The sequence below is a fragment of the Candoia aspera genome, chromosome 1 (assembly GCF_035149785.1).
Source record: "Candoia aspera isolate rCanAsp1 chromosome 1, rCanAsp1.hap2, whole genome shotgun sequence".
In the NCBI taxonomy this organism is placed as follows: Eukaryota; Metazoa; Chordata; class Lepidosauria; order Squamata; family Boidae; genus Candoia; species Candoia aspera.
This window is the reverse complement of record NC_086153.1, coordinates 308,301,606-308,317,978: the sequence shown is the minus strand read 5'-3', so window position 1 is coordinate 308,317,978 and position 16,373 is coordinate 308,301,606. Positions and strand designations below refer to the sequence as shown.

General features: G+C 40.6%; 1 protein-coding gene across 2 annotated transcripts in view; it reads left to right on the top strand.

Annotated features, from left to right (window-relative positions):
• The window catches only part of ATG2B (autophagy related 2B), a 74,023-nt gene that overhangs the window by 19,971 nt on the left and 37,679 nt on the right, over positions 1-16,373 (top strand). The window contains exons 10-17 of one of the 2 annotated variants that reach the window (XM_063290289.1): positions 1,913-2,021; positions 2,977-3,238; positions 11,569-11,719; positions 12,535-12,630; positions 12,751-12,939; positions 13,774-14,047; positions 14,401-14,503; positions 15,272-15,467. In XM_063290289.1, coding sequence (XP_063146359.1) covers positions 1,913-2,021; positions 2,977-3,238; positions 11,569-11,719; positions 12,535-12,630; positions 12,751-12,939; positions 13,774-14,047; positions 14,401-14,503; positions 15,272-15,467 — 1,380 coding nt within the window. The remainder of the gene's footprint in view (positions 1-1,912; positions 2,022-2,976; positions 3,239-11,568; positions 11,720-12,534; positions 12,631-12,750; positions 12,940-13,773; positions 14,048-14,400; positions 14,504-15,271; positions 15,468-16,373) is intronic. The other variant, XM_063290288.1, reaches the window with a different exon arrangement.

Sequence of the window (16,373 nt, the reverse complement as noted above, 5' to 3'; positions counted from 1 at the left end):
TGGCCCTGCCTTCATTGGGTCTGAAACCACTTACTGCAGCAAGTTTTATGCTGGTTATTTTCCGGGTTTTAAAAATATGTTTGCAAATAGCAACAACAAAAGTCCATGATGGCCTGATTGGCTTTGGAGCCAAAATGTATGAGGTATGGATAAGCTAATCCGCCTTCTGCCCCAGCTCATTTGTTTCCCAAAATATTCATTCATTCATTCATTCATTCGTGTTACTACAACTGATACGCTGTTCTATTTTTGGAGACATTGAGCTTTTTGTGGTATTTATATAACAAGATTCAAAACAAATATTAATACAGTTAAAAACAATCATAATTATGTGCCACCATTCACATATAGCATGATCTTACTTGTCCCCAGATGCCTTTCTGAAGAGTCAGGTTTTTACATTTGTCCAAAAAATGTAGTAAGGAGATATCTGAGGGCATACTTTCCAAAGGAGGGAAGCCATCACTGAGAAGACTTAAGCCCAGATCCTTGAAGTTGGCATTCCATCAGTGATGGGCCCTCAACAAACTCTTTCTCCCAGATCTTACTGGACAGGCAAAATCACCTTGGACAATGTGGTCACAGAAATATCCAGGCCTTGAGCCTAGTAGATCTTTAAAGGTATCAACCAGCACCTTGAGTTGCAGCCCAAAGCTACCTGGCAAGCATTGCAGCTCCCATAATAGTGGTATTAAATTGGTGAACCTTGATGTGACCATAACTACCAGGACTCCTGTGTATTTTACCAGCTGAAACTTTTGGATGGTCTTCAAGGGTAGCTGCATTAGAGCTCATTGTTGTAATCAAGCTGTGAGGTGACAAGAGCATTTAATGACTGTGAGTAACTAATCTAGGAAAGACTACAGTTGGCATACAACAACTAACTGTGCAAAGGTACTTCTGGTCACAGCCTCCATCTGGAACAGCAAGAGTCATGAGTTCAAACTGCAGCATAGCTCCATCTAGGAGAATGCTACCCTGCCCAGAATGAAAGTGGACTATCTCTGGACTAAATTAGCTTCTCAGTCCACAGTTACTCTGTCTTGGTAGAATTCAGTTTAAACCAGTTTCTGTCTGTCTAGCCTCCAGCACCCTTCAGGCACTAGTCAGGACCTCCACCCCATTTCTTCACCAGCCCTGGGCGAACATATATAACTGGATATCATCCTCAGCATATTGATGATACCTCACATTGTACTATGGGGTGGCCAGTTCCTATGGGTTTGTGTAGATGTCAGACAGTAGTGGGGAAGGGAGTGAGCCTTTCAACAACCCATAACAGAGTAGCTGAGGGCTTGACTTCTCTTTGTTCACCATGACTGGAAATACCCACTCAGGAATGAGAACCACTGAAGAACAGTGTCCCAGCCTTTGCAGTCAATCCAGAACGATGGTATCAAAGGCCATCAAGAATCCAACAGAATAGAACCATGATAGTTGTAGTCCCCATAGCCAGTTCCTGCTGATAATCATCAACAAAAGTGGTGAATGCAATTTCAGTTGCATGCCCAGGCTTGAATCCTGACTGAAAAGAGTCCAAATAATACAGTTCTTCCAGGGTTCTCTGTAACTGTAGTCTAACCACTTCTCAACAATCTTACCTAAAAAAGGAAGATTAGAAACCACTGACAGTTGCCTATAATAGTAGTTTTTGAGGAAGGAATACTTCTAGTTCTGATGTAATTCAACATACTGTCCCAAGGAGAAGAGAAGCAACTCATGAGTTCATGACTACTCTGACAGACCCAACCCATAACACAGGCAGGTATACATTACATCTGTTTTTTGTTTTTTGAACAGCTGAGATATAATTTGAGGGTTGGGAGCATTTCTGTTATTTATTATTAATAAATAACTTATGGACTGTTGAAATGTTTTATAATGTAAGCATAATAACATGTTCCTATTTTAGCAGCAGTCAACTTGGGGAGAGTTTGATCAAAACAAGCAGGAACTGCCACAATTAAGAAGTGCATCTTTTACACCTAACATTGATCATTCAGCTCCATTACGAAGAACTTGTAAGTGAAAATTGGGGAACTTGTTCCTAGTATGCCTCATTATTCAAAACCAATGTAGCATAGCATTCAACATTGTGCAATAGTTTGTTTTGTTTTGTTTTCATGTTGTGGATAACACAATATATATTGTTATATATATAGTTTTTAGTTTAAAACTAAAGTTATTTTGGGACACTGTTTGAAACCTCAGTTTAAACTAGAGGTCAATATTAATCTCACCTGCTCTTCTGCATTGTTATTGTCAGTCTCCTGATTTTAAAACTGAATCGAGATTTCAAATATTTATAATATAAGGTATCACAGGAATCTATTTCTTAACCTGGCTTAGAGACTTACTGATATTACTATAGTTAGTACTTAGTGGATCATATGTACACACAGTAGAAAACTAGCTGCTGACTTTTTATATTTTTGTGTGTTTCATACTAAATATCTTACTTGACTTTTTTAATATATGACCTACTAATAATTTTATCTGGCTCTTGTTTCAGAAAGTTTGGATAGTATATGTGTTTCTTCTTTCAACCTTCCACCTTAGTTGTATTTTCATAATAACCGTATGAGATGGATGTGAATGCAAGAATGTCATTAAGCTGTGGTTACTTCCATATAATATGTGGCTAAGTGTAAATTTGAATATGATACACAGTGTGCTTATTATTTTTTAAATTATTGCTTGAATATATTTTTATTATTGATTTTATATATAAGTAATGTAGCTGGATATCTTTTGCTTTTATCTATGTAGAGGGTTGAGGCATATTTGAAAATCAGTTTACATGAGAAAGTAGTATTTGTATTAATTAAATAGGGATATTATATTAATCAAATATGATTACATTGTAATTATGGATAATTACAATTGTAGTAATTTTAATACTGCTGTTGTAAATACTATTGTAAAGATATACTATTGAAGATTATTTTAAACAGTATTAATTTTATTTCATTTCAGCTCTTCCATCCAGATCTATCTCAGTGGATGAGTCAAAACCTGAACTACTTTTTAGGCTAGTAGTGGGTGCTTTCTCAATGTCAGTGCTTCATATTGATCCTTTACCACCACCTGAAACATCACTAAACATTAGCCCGCTAACATCAATGGCACAGGATTTTTTTACCCGAATAGAAAAAGTTGATCCAGCTCAGATTCCCACAGAAGATTTTTTGTTTCTCCGAAAAGTATTTGCAAAGGCTTGTTCACATGACCACCTTCGGTACTTTTCTTTTCTTGTTTATCTAGTAATGTAACAAACAGAGCATAGCAGTCTGTATGAATGATTGATTAACATTGATTTATTATTTAGTAAATAATTCATAAATCAGCGTTAAAACATAACAGTTTTAAAACACAAAAGATAATCCTTTGAATAGAAATATGTTTTGAGTCCCCTCCTAAATGTAGTAAGGAAGTGATTGCTTCAAATCCTCTGCAATTTATTCCATAATATGGGCCCCACCATTGAGAAAGTTGAACTTGTTGTTGATATCAAACATATTGTGATAGAACTGTTAAAAGTGCTTTATTGATTACTTTAAAGTATGGGGACAAACTGTATATAAATATCTTCATTGTTCCTGTTCCTCTGTTTGCAATTATTTTAAGTACACTAATATGCAAAAGTTAGAACTGCGACACGTAAATGTGGGGCAAACATGTAGTGATTGCATGATCCTTTAAAGCTATTTTGAAAAAAAAATGCAAAACAGGCTATCCTTGTTTGCTACAATGGGTAACTCAACATGTTTAACTTCAGGTTGAAGGATGAACCCTGATCTTAAAGTTACAGGCATCCAAACCATTAAAACATATCCAGACCAATTCTCTGTTAACAACTTACCCATTTCACAGGTATGACATTGGAGTGATTTCTTGACTTGATGGAAAAACTCATCCATACTAGAAGTCCCTTACAGCCAGGGCCATTTTTCATTTGTAAAAAGAAAAACCTAATAGACTCCTCTTAGGAGACATTGAGGCTTCATATGCTTCAAAAAATATTTGGAAGAAGTGCTTCCGACTCCACATGAGACTGAACACAGCATCTCTCTAGTATTCATTGAAGAGACCAACTTTGTTTAGGCTTCCTTGTGAATTTGAAAATTGGTGTCCTTGCATTCATGGTCACTTTAACTTTAATGAGATGTAATGGTTGCCTAATCCCAAATACTCAGTCTCACAAGCTCGGGCTTAAAGATAACTGATTTATTAAAGGAATAGTATGCAAATACAGAGAAAGCTGAGAATGAGCAAAAGCACGCCAAATACAAACTTAAAAGCCTTGCTTCCAACCCAGTCCCGCCCCGAGCGCTCGTTAGCAACCACCCCCTCCCAGGTGCTAGCAACCGTTATATCTGCCTGGGAAAGTAACCTTGAATAGAGTTGCAAACCCAAACATACATTCCAAAGTAGCAAAATAAAGAACACAGCAATAATGGAAAATACCAGCAAACGTTCAAGCATGTAAGACACGGATTGACGGTTTGACATGTGAAACGTTACGATGTTAACGGAACATTGAAATGGTGAACATGACATATCGCCCCCCTAAAAAAAATTGCTAAGGAGCCAGCTTGTCCGGATAAGCAGAGTGGAAACGATCAACCAGGTCGGGGGAGCGAACATCGTGAGCAGAAACCCACTCAGATACTTTGAGATACTGCAAAGTGGAACGCTGGCGGCGTGAGTCCAGGATTTCCCTGACTTCAAAGTGTTGTTGGTTATCGATCATGATCGGAGGTGGTGGGGCCGGTTGGGGATGCCAGCGGTCCGACGCCAGGTATGGCTTGAGTAGGCTGCAATGAAAAACAGGATGCAAATGTTTAAGATTGTGGGGCAGATCAAGTTTGAAAGTTACAGGGTTAATTTGTGCAATAATAGGAAAAGGACCAACAAATTTAGGACCAAGTTTTTTCGAGGGTTGTGATGATTTGATGAATCTTGTGGAGAGGTAGACTTTATCCCCCACAATAAACGTAGGTTGGGGGGAACGTTTAGCATCTGCATGTTTTTTGTATGTGGTTTGGGCATGAGAAAGGGCTCGTTGAATGTTGTGCCATGAGGCTTGTAGGGTTTCAGCCCAGTCAGTGAGAAAGGCCGGCAGTGATTGTGGGTGCGGGAGTTCGGGTATTGGAACGAACTCCCGGCCAAAGACAGTTTTAAAAGGAACTTGTCCAGTGCTTTGATGTACAGCATTGTTGTAGGCAACTTCAGCAAAAGGAAGCAGGTCCACCCAATTGTCTTGTTGAAAATTGACGAATGCCCGTAAATATTGTTCCAGTGTTGAATTAACAACTTCCGTAGATCCATCCGTCTCTGGATGCCACGCAGTGGAGAGGGCTTGCTTGGTGCCAAGCAGTTTTAAAAATGCCCGCCAAAAGTGTGACGTAAATTGTGAGCCCCTGTCGCTCACCAAACGGGTGGGGATCCCGTGGAGCCAGTACACGTGTACGAGGAAGAGGCGTGCTAGCTGTTGCGCGGTGGGGATGGAAGCGCATGGGATAAAATGCGCTTGTTTGGAGAAAAAGTCCTTTACTACCCAAATGACTGTTTTTCGTTGACTGGGTGGGAGGTCGACAATAAAATCCATGGATATGTCCTGCCATGGGTAGGCAGGAGTTGCCACAGGTTGCAGAAAGCCTTGAGGCTTGCCAGGTTTGCGCTTGGTTGTTGCGCACACAGGGCAGGCGGTCACATAAGTTTTAAGGTCCCTTAGAAGAGTTGGCCACCAGAATTGACGTCTGATGAGGTAAAGGGTTTTAAGGTACCCAAAATGTCCTGCCAACTTATCGTCATGGCAGCGCTGGAGGATCGTCTTTCGTAAAGCCTCAGGGACATACAGACGATCATTTCGCCAGGCAAAGTCCTCAGTAAAAGTTACAGTGTTTAAATTCGCTTGTAACCAAGTGTCAGATTTCAGGTGGAAAAGCAACTGTTGTTTCAAATCTGATGGAATTGGCAGTCGGACGGGACGGAGGCGGAGCGGTCTGGCATTGAGCCTGTTGCGCTCGCGTCTGACTGCGTGTCACAGCTGCCAAAGTTAATTGCTTTTCAGTCCATACAGTACCCTGTACCGTTGGCCCAGGGCCAGCATCTTGGGGTCTGCGTGATAAGGCATCTGCTAAAAAGTTTTTCCTGCCTGGTATAAATTTGAGTGTGAAATCAAAGCGAGTGAAAAATTCGGCCCATCGAAGTTGTTTGGGGCTGAGTTTTCGACTGGTGCTTAATGCCTCTAAGTTCTTATGATCAGTCCACACCTCGAAAGGGTGGGAAGCCCCTTCCAGTAAGTGACGCCATGTTTCCAAGGCTGTTTTGACAGCAAACGCCTCTTTTTCCCAAACATGCCACCTTCTCTCTGTTTCTGTGAGCTTGCGAGAGAGGTAAGCACAGGGTTTTAGAGTGCCAGATTGGTCTGCTTGCAGCAGAATTGCTCCAATGGAGAAGTCGGAGGCATCCACCTGCACTACAAAAGGCTTAGTTGGGTTAGGATGCTGCAAAATAGGTTCAGTGGTGAAAATCTGTTTGAGCGCATCGAACGCTTGTTGGCAGGCTGGGGTCCATTTAAGGAGCACGCCTGGGTTCTTGGAGCGCCGCGTATCCCCTTGAGCTTTAGTTTTTAGTAGTTCAGTAAGGGGAAGGGCGGTTTCAGCAAAATTTTGGGCAAATGCCCTGTAAAAATTGGCGAATCCAAGGAAACTTTGTAATTGCCGCCTGGTACGGGGAGGTTCCCATGCCACAATGGCTTCAACCTTGGCCGGGTCCATCTCAATGCCCTCTGCTGAAATTCTATATCCTAAGTAATCAATCTGTGATTGATGGAAGGCACACTTGGAGAGTTTAGCATACAACTCTGCTTTCCTTAGTTTAGCAAGCACTTGACGCACCAAGTGAATATGTTCTGTCATGGTTTCAGTATAAATTAACACATCATCCAAATACACCAAAACCCCTTTAAATAGGTGGTCATGCAAGACCTCATTGATAAGTTGCATAAAAACCCCAGGTGCCCCAGACAGACCAAAAGGCAACACTTTGTATTGGAAAGCCCCAAGAGGACAGTTAAACGCGGTTTTCCACTCATCCCCCTCCCTTATACGAATGCGAAAGTAAGCTTCCCTTAAATCTAATTTCGAGAAGATTTTGCCCTTAGCCAGATGTGATAACATATCTTTGATGAGGTGCAAAGGATATTTATTTAATATTGATACTGCATTGAGCCCGCGGAAATCGGTACATAGCCTCAAAGACCCATCCTTTTTTGGTCTAAAGAGGACCGGTGCCCCCACCGGGGAATTTGCCGGCTCAATGAAACCCCTGGCTAGATTTTTATCAATGAATTCCCTCAGCGTGGCCAGCTCTTTTGGAGACATGGGATAGATTTTTGGGTGAGGTAATTTCACATTGGGCAGAAATTCAATGGCACAGTCTGTCCTTCTGTGCGGGGGTAAACGATCTGCTTCCTTCTCTCCAAACACATCTGCCAGATCTTGATATTGCTTAGGCAGTCCTTCTAGGGGTTGAAGTGTCTGTACAGTAGTGGTAGCCACCCGTCCACCCTCAATGTCCTCCAACAAGTCCTTTTCTGGTGCTTTATAAAACCCATCAGCAAATGTTACCATTCTATGCAACCAGTTGATAAAAGGATTTTGTTGCACGAACCAAGGCATCCCCAATATAACCAACGGACCCCCCACTGGAGCTATGACAAAAGGCAATTTCTCCCAATGGGTACCCATTTGCAAAGCTACCAGTCCTGTAGAGTGGGTAACTGCTTTTCCCCCAGCCATAGTTCCATCCAATTGCGTGAAGATCATTGGTCATGGCAAAGGAAACGGCAGTTCTAGGGCGGCTACAACATCGGGGTGCATTAGCGAACGTGAACAGCCCGAATCTAGCATAGCCCAGACTTCGACAGTTTTGGTTCTAGATCCCAATTTCACTTTGACAGTCAGGGTAGGAAAATTCCCACTCACTGAATCGTGGTCGCGCCCGGTTTCTTCCACCTGCCCAACGGCGCCCTTCAGAGCAGGTGATGGCCTTTTCCTGCTGGCTGGTCGAAATGCAATTCCTCCTCCTCTTCTCCAAATAGGAGTTCTGCAGGGTCGACTTCTGCGCAGGCAGCTCTCATCTTACGTGGTAATGCTGGCGATTTTCCTGGCGCTTTCGCCGGCCGCTCTTCCGGTCTGCGTCTCGGGCACGAAGTGGCACGATGCCCTTCTTTCCCGCATCTTAGGCACTGACCTTTCGCAAATCGTCGTTCCCTTTCCTCTTCCCAACTTTTCGTTTTCGGGTGGCTTGAAAATCCAGGGGCACGAGCCCCCTTACTAACTCTGGTTTGCCTCAGTTCTTTGCTCTGGGCGAACGTTTGTAGAGCGTTTTCCGCGCTGCCCGCCAACTGAATCCACCCATACAACGTCTTGGGGTCGTCCCGACACAAAGCCCACCGGAGGACCTCCACCTCCAATCCCTGTTTAAACATTTCCACTAGAGTCGACTGGGACCAATCCTCCACCTTTCCCGCCAGGGCTTTAAATTCCAAAGCGTAGTCTGCGACGGAGAGGGTTCCTTGATAAAGTTTTTTCAAGGCGTTTTTCACTCTCTCTTGGGCCAAGGGGTCTTCAAAGTGCTGTTTTAGTGCCCACAGAAACTCATCAAAGTCCTCTAACTCCGTGGCTTCTGCTTGGCATAACTGCACATACTAATCCGCTGCCCTCCCCTTCAATTTGTTGGCAATAAAATTAATTTTGCCCTGCTCCGAACGAAAGCATCGCCCCCAATCATCCATGTAATGTCTAGCATTGGTAATGAAGAAAGAGAGCGTGGTAGGGTCGCCATCAAACTTTACCCCAAACGGTGGAAAGGTTCTCATCGGCTCCGCCGGCTGCGATGGCTCCGCAAACGTCAACGCGCGTCGAGCCCCCAGTGGTGGTCACTCCCTCGTTGCTCTCGACTCCCTTCCCCTCGATTGTCGGGAAGCCCGAGTCCTACTTCTTCCCCTGAGTGACGGGGACCTCTCTCTCGGATAAGCCAGCTGGGAGGGATCTTCTTCCCAATCTTCCTGTAGGGACCCCGACCCTCTGGGAATATCCTTCAGGAGGGTCACTATCATGTCCATTTTGTCCTCTATTGCCTTCATGTGGGCAGAGGTGACGGGCTCTTCTAGGGGTCTAGTGGTCACCACTACCCTCGGTGATAAGGGGATTTCATGTTCCCAGGATGGCTGAGGTGATTCCCTCCCCGTTCTTGCTTCCACCTCGGGTTGACGCTCACCCCTTGTGGCACCCTGCACCACCAGCAATAGTTCATCCAATTGGGCATCCCGCTTCTCTCGACGGGCTGCCCTTTGGGCTCGCGAGGTCGGAGCTACCAGGGTCTTTGTCGAGTCCGGCTCCTCTTCGCTCCCCTCACTCTCGCGTAGTTGAGGTTCTGTCATCGCTAGCGCTCCCCGTTACCCAAACTTTGGATGGGGCTAGCGGAAGATGTTTTAAATGATTCTCAGCTTTATGTAATGGTTGCCTAATCCCAAATACTCAGTCTCACAAGCTCGGGCTTAAAGATAACTGATTTATTAAAGGAATAATATGCAAATACAGAGAAAGCTGAGAATGAGCAAAAGTGCGCCAAATACAAACTTAAAAGCCTTGCTTCCAACCCAGTCCTGCCCCGAGCGCTCGTTAGCAACCACCCCCTCCCAGGTGCCAGCAACTGTTACATCTGCCTGGGAAAGTAACCTTGAATAGAGTTGCAAACCCAAACATACATTCCAAAGTAGCAAAATAAAGAACACAGCAATAATGGAAAATACCAGCAAACGTTCAAGCATGTAAGACACGGATTGACGGTTTGACATGTGAAATGTTACGATGTTAACAGAACATTGAAATGGTGAACATGACATGAGAGGATTCTTTAAGCAACCACATCTTTTTATTTTCTGACTGAAAAAAGGTTATTTAATGAATAATAAACAGAAAATGTGCTCATCTAAGGTCAAAAGTACTTCTTTCTAATCATTTTTGAAAAGTGCACATTCCTAATACGTTGTCACTGACATGTCAATAGAGAATATTTTTAAAGGACAATGTTAGAAAAGAAATGCAACATTTACACTATTGCACAAAGTATTTAAAATTGTTGTATTATGGCATATTTGAAGAACTAACATAAAGTGATAACCAAAGATTTTTCAACAGGCATATCATCAGCAGGCACTATGGGAAGAGGAAGATACATACAACACATTAAGCTGCTACACACTAGAAAAAAGCCTGTGGGTTATGTGTAGATACATAGAAATTTTCATGCATTCAAGTGAACTAGGAACTTTGCTAGATTTCTATGGCAATCTTCTGGGTGCTATAAAACTACAAAATGTTAAAATAAATTAGTTCTTGAATGCAAATTACTGGAAAAATACTGGCCTAACTTGCAAAAAACACTAAGTCATAGTTTGGTTGGTCGTTTTCCAGCTTATCATGATATGTGAATCTTCCTATTATGGCTAATATTGGTGTGCATCAAATCACTATGACCATAACCTGTTTATCAAAACAGTGTTTAGCATTATTTTTCAGAACATTAAGTGTGTCTTTGTGTGGCTTAGGTTCCTCTGCAGTCAGAATACAAAAGGTTTCATCACAGAGGTATTCTTAGCATAATTCCTGGCATAGAAATCCACATGTGCACTCATCTGGAACAGATTGCTGAACTAGATGGGCCAGTGGTCTGGTCCAGCAGGCACTGTATGTGTTCTTATGTTCTTAAATACATTTCTTACTGACTCTAGAGAGACATCAGTATCCCCTAGCATTTAAAAAGCTTCTTCTCTTAAGAGCTAATATATCAGAGCATGTATATCTGCAAGGAACAGCTTTGCCTTCTTCAGAAGACTAAGGATGAAACTTATATTTAGAATGCAGAACAGAATGCAGCCGTGGGAGGGAGGAATAGTACAATGGAAATATAGACATACATGTCCTTATAAGAACACAGTGGGGATGTGCAGAAATTCTGAGCTCGAAACATTCCAAGGTTCGAAGAGATGCTTTGAATGTATTTTCAATGTATTTTCCCTGTATGGAATGTGTTTTGAGCTTAGGATGAAGTAGGGCATAGTTCTGCTTTGTTCTGCCATAGAGAACTAGGCAAATTCGTTTTTTCATCCTAGGCCTCACACGTGCATAAGACCCTTAAGAAGAGCCTTTCTGGATCAGACCATTGGCCTATCTAGTCCACCATTCTGGGTCACACAGCAGGCAACTGGATATGTTTGGGAAGCTCCTAAGCCTAGACTGCAAAGCGAGAACTGCCTTTACTTCTTTTTTAAAAAAGCCTTCTTGGCCAATTTTTTTCTTTGGTGGCAGATAGCACTTGGAATGGATTATCTTTTCATGTATTTGAGACACTGTTGTGTTCGAATAGGTTAGCAAAAGAAATGTTTTACTCCGGTATTATAAGCAATTATTTCCACAACTTTTTAACAATCAGTAAAACGCGATTACAAGTGTTCTGTTGATTAATACTTTGTTCTCTTATTTCTAATGACAGGCTTATAGGAACAGGCCTCAAAGTGTCCTATGAACAACGACAGAGATCAGCCTCTCAGTGTTTGAATGCAGATTTATCTATTGGACAGTTGGAACTTCTGGAATGCCTCTTTTCTACAGACTCCCATTCTCAAATACCTCACTATACAGAGGTAAAAATATGTGTACTGTATGTAGTTAATATTAGTAGTTGAAATACATTGAAAAAAGCCAGTGTTATCAAATTGTGTTCTCTTACGAGATTTACTTACACATACATTGCATTCAGTGGGTAAATGTGTAAAAACGATTGCTTCGTGACAACTGACTTTTTGGTAGGTAGCTGTTTGGATTGGAAATACTTATCTGCACTATTCAGAAAAAGTTGCTCCAGGCAAAAGTCTTCCCCAGTGATGGCACTAAGGTTATAACAGAAATTAATGCCAGCCAGGGCTTTTGTAACCCCAATGATCAGAAAATAGTTTGAAATGGTTAACTAATTCTTCTCCCTCTTTAAAATCCCTGGGGCTCCATTTTTTCCAGTATCTAATGGTGTAGAAAAGAGTTTTATCTCGGGGATCTAAAATCTATTACTGCAGATGTCTCTTGATAACATAAAAAGCAAGGAAAATATCAAAGCTCTGCCTGGTAATATGGGCTGCTTGGTGAAAGACCACTTAATGAATGAGATGAACAATAACACTGTTTTGTTTTTTTTTCAAATATATTGAGTTGTATGTAATTGTGATAGAGTGGTAACTACCCAAAGAACATACTTATTTCCCATTCCACCTCACTGTGTCTCCCTGCTCCCCCGCCCCCGTCCTTTGGAGGGCTGTGGCTGAAAGAAGAAGAGTGAGGGGATTTCACAATGCACATGCGGAAACCCGTTCGCAAAATGATAGATGGTAGCTTTGATTTTTCTAATCAGTGTCTCTTAATTACAACTGTTAACAATTGTGTTGTTTTTTTTCTTTTTTAAAAAAAGCTCCTTAGGTTTAACTCTGAAAAGCAAGAAAACAAGTTGCTTTCTCCCTCATGCCTTCAACTTCATTACAAGCACTTGGACAACAAAGGGCCTCAGGTAAAGTTGATAAAATTGTTTCTTCTGATTTTTGAAATATATAAATACACATTTATGCAACTGTATAGAAATAGTATTTTACATTTGTAATAGGTCTGTAGTGTATTTTTTTATTAACAGGGTAGCCAGGGGAGGCTGAGCTCTGTTCCCCAGAAAGCAGATTTACAACTCAAGCTGAGTCCAGTGTTCTGTGAATTGGATATTAGCATTGTAGACAGACTGAATTCATTGCTTCAACCACAAAAGCTAACCACAGTGGAAACTATGGCATCCCATATGTACACTTCATACAACAAACATATTAGCCTGGTAAGTGGAAAATCATGCTGCTTTACTTGCGTACTGGTTACATTTTTATTATGTATAGAAATATTTGGTTTGTTGGAACTTTGATGTACTGACATTTTTGCTTTTTATCTGTTTGTTTACTCATCTGATTTATATAGCTGTCCTCAGGATAACTCAGAGCAGCATAGGATTAAAAAACAGAAAACAAAAATAAACTGTTGTAAGATACAAAACATGGTAGAAACTAATACAAAAATTTCCCCAAGGCAATTCAACAAACAATAATACTAGACAGAATCATAAATCTCCTGACCCAATGCCTGAGGGAAAAGCCAGGCTTTATGAAAAGCATCACACTAAAAAGGTCTTTGTAGTGATGTTTACATATAAGAAGAGCTGAAGGTAAAACCTCTCTGATACAAAAATTAATTTGTATATACAGATATATACTAAAGTTACTAAAAATACACATAATATAATTGAAATTAAAGTATTTGCTAGAATCCAGAGATCCATAATCTTCAATCCCACTCTAGTATCTATATGCCTAGATTCCATCATCCCTTGCCAAGGCTGAATTATGTGACATGGAGAAGATGGCCACCCCTGGGTAAAGGGTTTGTCTGCAAAAACTTTCAGTGAGAGTATAGAAATCTCATAAACAGATTTTTGATTCATTAGTTTTAGCAGCTATGTTGTGTATGTAGCAATCATAAGACATATGGACAGTTTTGGCTAAAAAATGTGGTGTAGCACAAAACATGTATTTCAATTAATTGAGTTTTTTTTCCTATGCTTAGAAATCTCGGCATTTTAACAATAGTGTTTAATTTTTATTATTATGCATTGTTTTAGCACAAGGCATTTGCTGAAGTTTTTCTGGATGATTCACGTGCTCCCACTAATTGTAAAGTATCGATACAAGTGACTGCACCAGCGCTGAAGCTTTCAGTTCGCTTCCCAATACCTGACCTACGAGCAGATCCAGAACGAGGACCTTGGTTTAAAAAATCACTTCAGAAGGAAATTCTTCAATTAGAGTTTTCAGACACAGAACTTAAAACAGAATTCATAGGAGGGCCAACTTCAGAGCAAATTCAAATAGAGCTCACTTTTAAAGAGCTAATTGGTAAGATAAAGAGCCAATAATAGTTTATAGTAGCTGCTGCCATGAAACGCAAGGGGCTGGATAATGATAACCTATTTACTGTTCCAGATTTTTCTACTTTACATTTGCCATATAAAAGAAGTAAGTTGATTTATTATAAATTTAAATAAAGCCCTTTCTTAAGAGGTCATAGTCTGCAACTTACAGGATAACTACTCTTCTGTGTAATTGAGAATCATGGTTACAAAAGACTTTTGTTGTATCTGATGAATGCAAAGACAAAAAAAATTCTAATATGTTCTGTGTATGATTCATTATAGCTTCACTGTTGTTCACAGAAACTTATATAATTATCTTCTCTGCTTTCATTGTAGGATCATTTGAAGAAAACAAAGACAAATCAGCTATACAGTTCTTTAAAGTTTCCAGTGGTGTTCTTGGAGAAATGATTTCATCAGACAATTTTGATTGGCCACGGTAAAACAAGATATTTGGTCTACCTGCATTCCTAAAATGTTGATAGACTGTCACACAGTGCCTATTATATTTCTTCCCTGTCTAAATCCTGGGTTCTCCTACTCAAAAAAGCTAAATTAATTATAATCTGAGACAAGTTTGCAAAAACAGTTAAATATGCTTGATGTTGTCTCATTTTTTAATTTATGTTTATAAACTGAACATGTCCCCTATTGCTGTGGATGTGCTTAACCATACCCACAAGTTAAACATTTCTCAAGTCAAGTAGAACACCTTATGCTTTGATGACAGTAACAATATGGCTTTCTTGGCAACGATGCAAGTGATTTGCCATTGCTTCTGCTGGGATATTTTTAAATTTCCCACTGTAATCTACAGCCTTGGGATTTCCTAGTGGCCCCCATCCAATTACTAACAAGATCTGACCCTGCTTAGCCTTTTCCAGATTTGCCAAGGTCAGTTTGGTCCCACCATCTCAATCCATCCTAACCACTGTATAGGTAATAGTCATTTAAAACAATGATAAAAGTACCATTGATAGTACTTTACAAATCAGCAAATCACATTGTTGGCTTATGAAACATTAGAAAATATGTGAAATGTCAAGAATGAAATGAGAACATTCAATGACCATACAAAGGGAAAAGGGGTGCTATAAGAAAAGGAGCGAAAAAGCTGTATGATCTTTCATACCTACCTTTCATAGCAATGTAATATGTTTAACTGTTTCTGGAACTTGCTGTATAAATTTGCTTGTCTGGAAAATAGGATTGTACTGAAAATCAATCCACTTGCTATACACTCCATTCTGGAAAGAATGGCTCCAGAGGAGGAAGAGGAAGTTGATGCTCATTTTCATGAGGAAGAAGAAGGAGGATGTCATTCTCTGAAGGATGTCTGTGATATCAGAAGACCAGAGCCATCTCCCTTTTCCTCTCGTAGAGTAATGTTTGAGAATGAAGAGGTAAGGTCAATATTCATGTTTAAAGATCATTTATATGATGGTTGTTTTGGGAACGTGCATTCCTGAAATGTGTGTTTTTAAAGCCCGTATGTGTAGTAAGTTCAAAATGTAGTAGCGTAACTAACAAAATTAACAAAAAGAAGATTGCCAAGTAAGCACAGCCAGATGTCAATTTAGGAACTTAGAACTAGTGCTCTGCTGCTTCTTTTACAATTAAATCTTGAAGTTGTTGATAGTAAAATACTATTAAAACACAATATTTATCTGTCCATCCATCCATCCATCCGAATTTTTAGGCCATCAGACTCTGGAACAACTCTGGGTGGCTTCACAATTAAAAACAGATAGAAAACAATAATATTTTATTTATTTGTTTATTTATTTATTTTTATCCCACCTTTATTACTTTTTATAAATAACTCAAGGCAGCAAACATACCTAATACTCCTTCCTCCTCCTGTTTTCCCCACAACAACAACCCTGTGAGGTGAGTTGGGCTGAGAGAGTGTGACTGGCCCAAGGTCACCCATCCGGCTTTCATGCCTAAGGCAGGACTAGAACTCATGGACTCCTGGTTTCTAGCCCAGCACCTTAACCACTAGACCAAACTGGCTCTCTATATAAGAAAATATATAAGAAAAGAACACCAGTAGCTTGAAGGAAGCTGATAGAAAGAAAAACACCCTGTCCCCTGACTTAAAGGAGCCTGACCACCCAATAACCCCAGGCTTGGAGGAATAGCCAAGTTTTTAAAGCTCATTTAAAGGAGAGTAGGGCAGGTGCTCTGTGGATCTCCAAGGAGATGCTGTTCCAGAGGACAGTTGCAGCAACAAAGAAAACTCACTTCCTGGATCTGGCTAGATGACACTGCTTAATTGAAGGGATCCAAAGCAAGCTGACTCTGTT